Source organism: Oncorhynchus clarkii, chromosome 18 (genome assembly GCF_045791955.1).
Source record: "Oncorhynchus clarkii lewisi isolate Uvic-CL-2024 chromosome 18, UVic_Ocla_1.0, whole genome shotgun sequence".
Classification (NCBI taxonomy): domain Eukaryota; kingdom Metazoa; phylum Chordata; class Actinopteri; order Salmoniformes; family Salmonidae; genus Oncorhynchus; species Oncorhynchus clarkii.
The window spans coordinates 36716839-36728182 of record NC_092164.1 but is presented as its reverse complement, the minus strand read 5'-3'; the positions used below and the strand labels follow the sequence as shown (position 1 = coordinate 36728182).

The 11344-nt window shown below is 43.1% G+C and overlaps 2 protein-coding genes across 4 annotated transcripts; both read right to left on the bottom strand.

The window, feature by feature from the left end:
• Window positions 1-3760: 3760 nt before the first annotated feature.
• LOC139373413 (large ribosomal subunit protein uL5) lies at window positions 3761-6078 on the bottom strand. Its single transcript, XM_071113881.1, has 5 exons — window positions 5931-6078; window positions 5688-5794; window positions 5049-5180; window positions 4625-4735; window positions 3761-3836 (listed from the first exon to the last, which is right to left on the bottom strand). The coding sequence occupies exons 1-5, from the start codon at window positions 6052-6054 to the stop codon at window positions 3807-3809; spliced, it is 504 nt and encodes a 167-aa protein (XP_070969982.1). The 5' UTR covers window positions 6055-6078; the 3' UTR covers window positions 3761-3806.
• Window positions 6079-7449: 1371 nt separating this feature from the next.
• LOC139372597 (cyclic GMP-AMP synthase-like) lies at window positions 7450-10992 on the bottom strand. 3 transcript variants are annotated; one of them, XM_071112349.1, is made up of 7 exons: window positions 10901-10992; window positions 10292-10497; window positions 9819-10051; window positions 9177-9405; window positions 8616-8903; window positions 8376-8475; window positions 7450-8244 (listed from the first exon to the last, which is right to left on the bottom strand). In XM_071112349.1, the coding sequence occupies exons 2-7, from the start codon at window positions 10488-10490 to the stop codon at window positions 7686-7688; spliced, it is 1608 nt and encodes a 535-aa protein (XP_070968450.1). In that variant the 5' UTR covers window positions 10491-10497; window positions 10901-10992; the 3' UTR covers window positions 7450-7685. The 3 variants fall into 3 exon arrangements, with proteins under 3 accessions (XP_070968450.1, XP_070968451.1, XP_070968452.1); XM_071112350.1 differs by having other exon boundaries at window positions 8616-8900; XM_071112351.1 differs by having other exon boundaries at window positions 10325-10497.
• Window positions 10993-11344: the final 352 nt, after the last annotated feature.

Genomic DNA, 11344 nt, shown 5'->3' with positions numbered 1-11344 from the left:
AGCTGTCGATAGAGAAGCAGAGCCGTAGAACAGGAAAGATGGAAGGGATAACTATTCACTTATTCTAAAATTGATTACATGTTTGTTATCATCAATCTACACGCACTGCCCCATAATGACAAAGCAAAAATAGGATTTTAGACATTTTTGCTAATTTATTAAAAATAAAATCTGAAATAGCAGATTTACATAAGTATTCAGACCCTTTACTCAGTACTTTGTTGAAGCACCTTTGGCAGCGATTACAGCCTCGAGTCTTCTTGGGTATGACGCAACAAGCTTGGCACACATGTATTTGGGGAGTTTCTCCCCTTCTTCTTTGCAGATCCTCTCAAGCTCTGTCTGGTTGGATGGGGAGCGTTGCTGCACAGCTATTTTCAGGTCTCGATCGGGCTCTGGCTGGGCCACTCAAGGACATTCAGAGACCTGTCCCAAAGCCACTCCTCTATTTTCTTAGCTGTGAGCTTAAGGTCGTTGTCCTGTTGGAAGGTGAACCTTCGTCCCAGTCTGAGGTGCTAAGCGCTCTGGAGCAGGTTTTCATCAAGTATCTCTGTACTTTGCTCCGTTCATCTCTCCCTCGATCCTGACTAGTCTCCCAGTCCCTGCCGCTGAAAAACATCCCAACAGCATGATGCTGCCATCACCATGCTTCACCGTAAGGATGGTAACAGGTTTCCTCCAGACTTGACGCTTGGCATTCAGGCCAAAGAGTTCAATCTTGGTTTCATCAGACCAGAGAATCTTGTTTCTCATGGTCTGAGAGTCCTTTAGGTACCTTTTGGCAAACTCCAAGCTGGCTGTCATGTACCTTTTACTGAGAAGTGGAATCTGTCTGGCCACTCTACCACAAAGGCCTGATTTGTGAGGACAGACGCTGGGAGACGAGAAGCAAGAAGCGCTGTTGCGCGTAACAATGGTGACAGGTGTGCCCTCGAGCGCCAGAGAGGGGGAGCGGGAGCAGACATGACATGATTGGTGGAATGCTGCAGAGATGATTGTCCTTCTGGAAGGTTCTTTCTTCTCCACAGATGAACTCTGGAACTCTGTCAGAGTGACCATCGTGTTCTTGGTCACCTCCCTGACCAAGGCCCTTCTCCCCAGATTGCACAGTTTGGCCAGGCAGCCAGCTCTAGGAAGAGTCTTGGTGGTGCCAAACTTCTTCCAATAAAGAATGATGGAGGCCACTGTGTTCTTTGGGACCTTCAATGCTGCAGACATTTTTTGGTACCCTTCCCCAGACCTGTGCCTCGACACAATCCTGTCTTGGAGCTCTATGGACAATTCCTTCGACTTCATGGCCTTGTTTATGCTCTGACATGCACTGTTAGTTGTGGGACCTTATTTAGACAGGTGTGTCCCTTTCCAAATAATGTCCAATCAATTTAATTTACGACAAGCAGACTCCAATCAAGTTTTAGAAACATCTCAAGGATGATCAATGGAAACAGGATCCACCTGAGCTCCTGAAACTCATAGGAAAGGGTATGAATACTTATGTAAATAAGGTATCTGTTTTAATACATTTGCTTAAATTTCTAAAAACCTGTTTTCACTTTTTAATTATGGGTTATTGTGTGTAGATTGCTGAGGATTTTTTATTTAATCTATTTTAGAAAATGGGGGGGGGTCTGAATTCTTTCCGAAGGCATCAACCTATGGTTGATGAATGTGAAAATGACAATCCTTTTGCGGTATGTATGAAATATGTATTGCAGTTAGCAAGGTGGAACTGTGATATGATTACGCAAATGTGTTTGTGTATGTGCGTGCAAATGTACATACTAGAGTGAATGTGTGTTTGGGTGTTTAGAAATGGAGATAAGCTTTTGACAAATATTGCAATACAATTTTCAGTAAAATTTGTCTTAAGCAGTTTAGCTCAAAAGTAAAGTTAAATTAACAGTATTTAAACATGTTAAGTGCAATGTAATACAAGAGTTGCAATGACTGCTGGAGACAACTTTATAGGTCAAAGTAACTTTACAATGTCATCCACTGACTAAAACAGGTAGAGAATGTATGAGCAAGACCATGGCCTGGCAAACTAGTATGATACATTTACGGCCCAGATTCATAGATCTCAGAATTCCCACCTACCAAAGACATCCAACATAAAAAAATAAAGCAGACCTTTTTGGTAATATTCGGCAGACTTCAGTAGTCCGATTTGGAAATTAAATGGGTTTCTCTTTAGAGATTTGGTTCGGGTCATGTTTTGTAGTTAGGCCCTGGATTTCAGCTCCTGCTCACGTGTTTGATCAGCGTCCTCCTCAGCCATCTCCATCCAGGTGATACAATGACAAGCTACCAGGGTATGAATCAGTGAAACTCCTAAAGATAGGCAGACCTAGGGGTTGTGGCTGACTCTAAAAGGGCCGAGGACTCAACCATTACAATTTGATGTTAATGAGGCTAATTTGAATGGAGATATCCCTGTATTTTGATTTTAGGTGAGCAGAGGCTGGCACAGGGGGTTGTCTGGTGCCAGAGGCTCTAACCTTGGGGTTTCACTGAATAAAGCCAATTGGATCTAAATGGGGTTGTGTCTCTTTATTTAACATCAACCCTCACAGGTAATGTATACACAAGCTGCCACACCAGGATATAACCACGTTTGTCCATTTTGTCATATTTAGCTAGACAACCATGGTAAACTCAGATTAAGTGGTGAAAACCAGTGTTTGCAAATGCTGGTCCTGGGGATGTTAAAGTGCGCATATTTTAGTTTTTGCCCTAGCAATAACGCCAACCTTTGACTCGGGCTAGGGCAAAACCAGAAAATGTGCACACCCCTTGGGTCCCCAGGACCAGCATTGGGAAACAGCTATTTTTACTCCAAATGGCATTCTGAAGTGATGCGATTGAGGGGGTTGAACTAGACAACCTCCAACTAGTATCTACTTCTGACACTCAATATACCAACATTTGTCATAAATGCCATCATTAGGCAGATGACTGACCCATACATATCTAATTTGCCAAATGCTTAATTACAAGCCATTAACCAACAATGCAATTAAAAATGTTAATTTCTCAAATAAATGAAAGTAGCAAGGCTATATACATGGGGTACTGGTAGAGTCAATGTGCAGGGGCACATTAGTCAAGGTAATGTGTACATGTAGGTGGAGGTAAAGTGACCTTAGGACCTTATTAACTTGCCTCTTGTACTGCTGGCTGTGCAGTAGCATGGAACCATCTGACTAGGGTTGCTAGTGACAATCAGGCTTTTCTGGAACCACCTGGTAGAGCTGAGGGAGCTTAGCCCCAGGGATGTACTGGGCCCTGCACACTACACTAGTGACTTGCTAGAGGCTGAACCGTTGCCATACCAGGCAATGATGCAACCAGTCAGGATGCCCTCCATGGTGCAGCTGTAGAACTTCAACCAACCTTAAATATTGGCGGCCTTATCTTTGCTACAGCTCATATTCTATTAAATACAAATTAAAAGTTAGACTTCCCATCCTGTACTCGAACTGGGCAAATATTGTTGCATGTATAGCTTATTTTACAATGGAAGCTTCCGAGGCAAAAACAGCGATACAGACGCATACAGCCTGCTCTCAACCACAACACTGTTGCATATTAATATTTACCCTTTAAAATAGTAAGCGCCGTTCTTCCAATTTAATACACATTACTGTAACCCCATTAACATACATTTCCATTAATGAACGATTAAACTAAATCTGGATTCACTTAACTATAAAGCCAGCATAGGATACATAACACATTACTGAATAATCACAGAACAAAGTTATTTTTTTAATTTTATTGTTATGAACAAGGCCAATGGTGATCCTTTACTTCCCGGGGAGGATGATCCCATCATACTGAAAAGAAGAGAACAATTAGCTTACAATGCTCAGAAAAGAAGTCTACTCAAATCAGGAGAAATGGCAGACTTGTCAAAAATCCAGACCAAATACAAAATGTTCAATGAAGTACATATTCTTGAACCAATAGCCTTGCAACAAAAATGTTGAAGGGTCAACTGACAGTTCTCTTCCAATAGCATTATAGCAGGTATTGGCAATCTTAAAGGCAAATAGGCAGTGTGAATGCAGTTTTCATTCCTGCCAAATGGCAACACCTGCCTCAAAGCTTGTTTGACAGGCTATGCAGTTTTAGCTCACCATTTATTGATTGCTAAAATTTTAATAGTTCACCTATCAGTTAATGTGACAAAACAAGCAAGTATAGCATAAAGAATCATTGTACCATCTAAACTGCTGTGAAATATTTATGACACCAAAACTAATTATATTTTCAGCTGGTGTACAAAATGTAAATTATGCATAAACTTAACAGGAAGCATAGAAATATTGTAAATAGAACACATCTACCACTTCAGACTTTCAATGAGAATGACAAATTTAACATTTCTGTGAATTTCGTCAGGTTGCCAAAGTGACATTGCAGCTTTAAAAGACACGAGCATTACTGCTCCTAGGAATAGGGGACTGAATCTTACTGGTAAACAACGGGTTTCAGACACCTGTCACGTTCATCTTTCTGATGTACATCTAATAAAAATCAACACCAGCCATTTGCATGTACCATTGACCACCCTTAGAGAAACCAAACAAAATCAGTCAGATCATAGCTCAAACAGCCTCACCTTCTGCTGGAACCAGCGCATGGCCTCCTCTTTGCGGATACGGTGCCTGAAACCGATGCGACCGGTTTTCTGCTTCTTGTCAGCGATGCTGAAGCCAGGTCTGCCAAGGACCTGACAGAACAAAAGGAGAGAAAGAGGGTGGTTGAGATTAGAAGGCATGCAAAAAACTATTGTATAGTTTGTTTATTTATTTATCCAACCTTTATTTAACTAGGCAAGTCAGTTAAGAACAAATTCTTATTTTCAATGACGGCCTAGGAACAGTGGGTTAACTGCCTGTTCAGGGGCAGAACGACAGATTTTGTACCTTGTCAGCTCGGGGGTTTGAACTTGCAACCTTCCGGTTACTAGTCCAACACGCTAACCACTACGCTACCCTGCCATGTAAAGACAAGTTATTTAAAAAGCATTTGAAGCCACTCACGACATAGAAGTCCAGTCCATAGATACCGATGCTGGGGTCGTACTTGATTCCCAGATCAATGTGTTCCTGGATGCCAAAGCCGAAGTTCCCAGTGTCGGAGAAGTTGTTCTTCCTCAACTCGTACTCACGCACCTTTGGAAGGATGCGTTACACCAATTAGGAAGGGCAACATATAGCAACTTCCAGCAATCTGACTAAATACATTCCTAACCATGTGGACAAAGTTCACACCCTAGATAAAACACCATTGGTTGAAGTTGAACATGAGTGATACAATGCAAAACATTAGTCATTTAGCAGACACTTCTCCCGAGCAAATTGGGTTTAAGGGTCTTGTTCAAGGGCACATTGACAAACCTCTTAGTCGGCTCTGGGATTCAAACCAGCTACCTTATGTTTACTGGCACAACGCCCTTAGCCGCTGGGCTACCTGAGGCCCTAAAAGTATGCATAATTCAATAACGCATGGAACAGCAGCCAATGTTATGAAGGTTACCACACTACACTAAGCCCCAACCAAAGGTGTCAGAAACATTCCCTTGACAAATTAATGGTGATTAAGACATGTGCAAGGTCATCAAAACATCCATAAAAATGTAATGCAGTGTTTCTAATAAATAAGTAATATTGAAAGCGCACCTTGAGTCCCTTCTCCAGGATCTCCTCAGCCTTAGCTCCACGTACGGTACAGTGGACAGCAATCTTTTCATTTCTGCGGATGCCGAAGGATCGCACAGTGTAGCGGGCTGAGGGGGACAGGTGAAAGAAATTGTATTGTAATCATAACACATTTCACTGACAAACAGAACGTGTCAGTCTGTTACCTAACAGTCAAACACACTGCCACTGATTAAAAGCACAGAATCAAGACAGTTTACCTACCCTTGGAGAAGACAGGCGTCTGTCCTGTCAGCTGCTCAAGCACCTTAGCAGCACGGGTCAGTCGGTCACCACTCTCCCCAACACAGATGTTCATACAGAGCTTGCGGATGCGAAGCTCACGCATGGGGTTCTCCTTTTTCTCGCCCTGTTCCTGTTGAAATATACAGATATCATGAGGCTGGAAGGTTGACATTTACACACTGTAGCCAATAATGAAACTTCTGTTTGGATACATTAGCTGCCTGTTATGTAGGCTGGTTAAGTTAGCAACATGTTGCTAGTTCGGCTGCTAGCTAACTACTGTTACCGTTAACTAGCTAATAAATCCTGATCAATAGACAACAGTCCATCTTTAAGCTATTCCCAAAAAGCCATACGTGTTCACACCGACTTAAATCCATTCAAAAACGTGATTCAGTGTGTTATTTACCTTCCTAAGTGAACCACTAAAACCTGCAACACGGACATGCCCGTGCATATCCCCGACTGCTAATAGACAGTTAGCTATTAAAATGTTGCGGAATCAAAGTTCACAACTTCTTACAGAATATTTACAATATTTTCGCACGGTTCGTATACGGACGTTCCAGTTACCTATTTAGCGGGAACTAACAAAGCACTGAGAAACGTATTCGGGGAGAGACCTCAACTACAACAACTATGTCGCTAGCCCTTACTGATGCTTCAATTAAATCAGTGGTCCATAACATCTTGGCCGTAATACAACTTCATTCCAATGCTGCACATGACTCTACTCATATCTGGCTATAAAAACACTGAGATTTTGGCCATATCACGCTGATGATTGTGGATTTAAACTGTAAACCGAGAAATCTCGCCATTTTATGTGTAAACGCTGTACTTACCGCCATGTTTAATCACTAGAAGAGGACGAGACGTTTCCGGCGCAGCATATTTATAGGGAAGTGTTCGAATAAATGGGCCCTACGTAACATACTGAATTTGAAGGACGGTTCCATAAGCGCCCAAAGTCAATAATAAAGTACAGTAAAACTGTATCTATCAGTATTAAATTAGGCTTATATAATAATATTTAGATTCAAGAATTCAAAAATCTTTATTAAATAAAAAATATGGAAAATTGTAATGTAATCAGTTAGGACGTCCATCAGTTAGTCATCCATCTCAGTTATGTCATTACATTAGATTTGATTTAAAGAATTGCCATCACCTTTCCTTCCATACAGATTTTGGAAGGTCCTGCCCTGATACAGACTTCAAATCAGACCAGCAACTCTGTTATAGAAGGACTGCAATGCACAAGGATTTTATACATGCACGCACGAACGCACACACACACACACACACACACACACACACACACACACACACACACACACACACACACACACACACACACACACACACACACACACACACACACACACACACACACACACACACACACACAATAATAAATCATATAGGATCATACATGATGAACAAGTATTTCATTGATAAATAATATATTTTATTTAAAAGTTTGTCATGAAGTACATTGGGGTAGTGGACAGAAGTAGTAAACAATACATTGTATAGCTACTATATTCTTGGTCATTTGCATATATTTAGCATTTACATACAAATACAGAAATGTTACTTTTTTCATTGTGTTTATTATTAAGAGCAAAGACATAATTTAGAGATAAATAAAAATCTGTTTAAAAATGGCTTATCATTCTCTACATCTGCATAACATTTTAGCGCCCTCTGCTGTAGATTGGACTGTCTCTGCTACTTTCCTACCACTGATGGGCAGAGGTAACAAACAACACAGACCAAAGCCACAACCAAAGCTAAAATGTTGAACATTTTCACTAAAGCTTTTGTCTCAATAACTTTGGGTGGCTGGATAATAGGAGGCTGGATAACATGAGTCTGCTGTACAACAATGGATGGCTGGGACTGGGAGTTACTGGGGGAGTGTACTGCCAGTGGTGGGGCAGGAGCCGGGGGCATTAAAAGGGGAAGCCCCTGTCTCCTCTGCTCCTCCAGAGCCTCAGTCAGAAACACCAGAGCTTTGCGTGGGAAGGTCAGTGCGGCGAAGAGGTTGGAGCTGGGGACAAAGAAGTGGGGTAGCAGGCCGCTCCTTGCGTGGCCCTCCAGGGCCCCTAGGATGTGCATGAAGCAGGCAGGCAGATGATGCGGTGTCCACAGGGAGTCCTGGGCCCTGATGGAAAGGGTGTGTAGAAAGACTGTCTTCCCATGGTAGGAGCACAGAGCATCCAGCTCCTGAGGGTAGCGTTTCTTCAGTCCCTCGATCAGACACTTGAGGAGCTTAAAGCACTGCTTACTAAAGAAGAGGAAGAGAGAAAGAGAGGTATTGTTCATGATGTTGATGACTTCAGATAAAGGTATTTGTTCAGTATTAGGGAGAAATGAGTCACAGGTGCTGGTAAATGCTGTAGTAGAGTGAATTATGACCGGCAGCACTTGGTGGCAGAGCTCTCACAGCAGGTCCTCTTGTTCCCATGAGTCTTGATTAGTTCCTTTTCTATGTGAGAAAAGGAAATTCTCCAACTCTCTGCAGCAGACAAGCAGCCACAAATAAAAGGGAAACATTTTCAATAAAAGGAAAAATGGCATTTACTGTATCAATCGTGACAAAATCTATCCACATACATCTATGGCTCTGGCACAAGAACAATGTAATGTTACACACACCTTTAGCTGCCTCACTGAGGTTACGCCCTGGCGGTTTCTTGGGCACAAAGAAGCAAGTTTGGTGGGTGAGAGAGCGCCGGGTCTTCTTCCCCAGCCAGTTGTTCACATCTGGGCCTGCGCGGGCAGCCAGAGGCCAGCTCTGTGAGGAGGGCACTTCCAAGGCGGGCACCACATCCACAGAAAGTAGTTCCTCTTTCCCATTATCCACCTCCAACAGGGAAAGGGTCACCGCTGGGGAGTTTGGACGCTTCCTCTTCACAACCCAACGCCAGCTATTTCCAGGCACTGCTGATCAAAGAACACACAAAAGCCTACAGGTATGTGCCATGTCATATTTAGACAAACAGTTTATATTACTAATATATATATAGGTGGCTGGAGATGTGGACACCGACCACTGACCTCTAAGACTCAAGGATTCATATTGACCCCTCAACAACATAGCATCCACAGATAAACCAGTCGGACAAGATACAGCATATTAACACACAGTATGGGTAGGTGAGCACTCGTCTGACTGCATTTCCAAACAATCTGGTGAATATAGACCTGTTACCACACCTTTGTAGGTGCTGATGAACTTTCGGACCAGACGGTGCATTTCCCTTATGATCTTGCTGGCTGAGATGGTGAGCCCATCTTCCAATAGGAAAGACCGTATGTGGGAACGCGTCGGTCGGGATAGGGCGACTTCGTAGAACAGGCCGTGGTATTGGTCCAGCTCACTCATTTTGAGGCGGGAAGGAGACTGGAGCTTCAGCATCATGTCAAACTCATTTGGGTTGTGTATCTGTTGGCACACAATGGTAAAAGGTACTATGCATTATTTACATGCTATTTCATTTCGTTCAAAGGATTCTAATAACAGTAAAGTGTACTAACTGAATGCTAAAGGCAGGTTTGACAGACCCAGATTTGTAAGTCCAGAAGACTTACAAACAGCAACACTTGGCATTCAACACAAGAAGAACAACGACCTCCATGTTTGCATGTCATGTTTCCTATTATGTACAGTATGTCAGAGATAAGCTTCAGTATTGACTCATAGATACTGCCTAATCAGTCGCTCAATGTTCATCCATGTTTATCAAAACACACCTTTAGTGAAAATGTGGATCATTTGCTGCCGGTAATTATTTTGTGTTCATGGGTTTTAATTGAGCCGCCAGCCAGAGACAATTCCCGTCTCATGGTGTGAGTTACCTTAACCATCTCGTAGTATGAACCACTGTTGAGCACAGAGGCTGACTGGAAGTAGGGCTGCTCGTCACTGTTCTTGAGGAAGACCAGCAGGCTGTCCCGGAGATGGTTGACCAAGTTCACGGCCCACTGGCGGTCACTCTGGCGGAGCTTGAGGTCCTGTGACCGAAGCCTGATCCAGCGGGCCAGCTCTGGGGTGATAGGGGCCAGCTCGTACCCTGGTGTGGGGTTCTGGGCTGTGGACAGATCGAAGTATTGGCAGGACTGTCTCAGATGAGCATATTTCCTGACAACAAACCATGGGTGACCAAAGAATTGAAAGTGGTGCTTAATAAGAAGAAACAAGTGGACAAGAGGCACAGAGAGTGAACGAAGAGATTTAAAAAAAGATGCCAGTACAAGAATAAGGTGCAACAGATAATATTACAGTGGGACTCTCGGGTCGGCCTGGTTGGGCATTCAGAATATGGGGCTACCTCCATCTCCATCTTGTTTGTCCAGATACCCACCCTCCTCTGCCTCTCTGCCCAGGCTAGGTTGGAGGTCGACGGGGGTGGACGAGGTCCCGGCGAGGGCCCATGACTGAGGAATTGTCTGGGGCTCTCTAGGGGGTGTGGATGGAACTGAGGTCTGTCTCCTGGAGGATGACCTCCTCTGAGGTGTGGTTCTGTTCATCTTTCTACTGTGATCAACATACGCACACATCAATCGATTCAGAGAAACGAGAATGACATAAATGGAATTTGAATGTCCTCTTCCTTTTAGGTTGAAAGTACATGGGACGGGACCGCGCAATAACAAAAACAACCTTGCTCAGTCTTTAGTGGGTGCATAGTAACGTAGTATCAGAGATCATATTACTAAGTTCTATGTCATTTTAAGCCCGGTACATACAATGTACAATGACTGTAATGCTGAGGCCCTGCCCAGAGGAATGAATGTAATTGTGATTTCCTAGACCTTCTAAACCAGGCTACATGTTACTCTCGACAACTTCGCTTGCAACCATTTCTTCATAATCCCAGACTGATTGTTAGAGAATCATTCAACCATTGTGACATTTTACAGGGGTTGTTAAGACTTACCTATTGCCCAGTCGTTGACACAAATTGCAGCTTGCTAGGGGGACATTGAAACGTCTCCATTGCTCCTCTCTGTGTCAGCTCAAGTATTTCTGGTTCCGGACACTATTCCCTTTCTATTTCCCAACTGTGATGTCACATATCACTCAAAGATAATAGATCGTTTCTCCCTCTGTCTCTGTAGCAGTGGATCATGGATTGCACAACTGAATTCTAGGTGCGGTGTTGCTAGGGACACAGTAAGGAAGAGGTTTCACCAGTGTGACGTCATTCCATAAAGATTTGTTATGCTCTACCTGGCTTGTGAAAGCTTTTGTATATAAAAACCACGCAACTAGTTTCTCCTTCTGTCAGAACCCCTTACCTTGACAGTAGCCAACATTTACCGGGGTATTATTTCCCCTATTGAGAAATCACTCTTCTCTGATAATAGGAATCAACAGTACT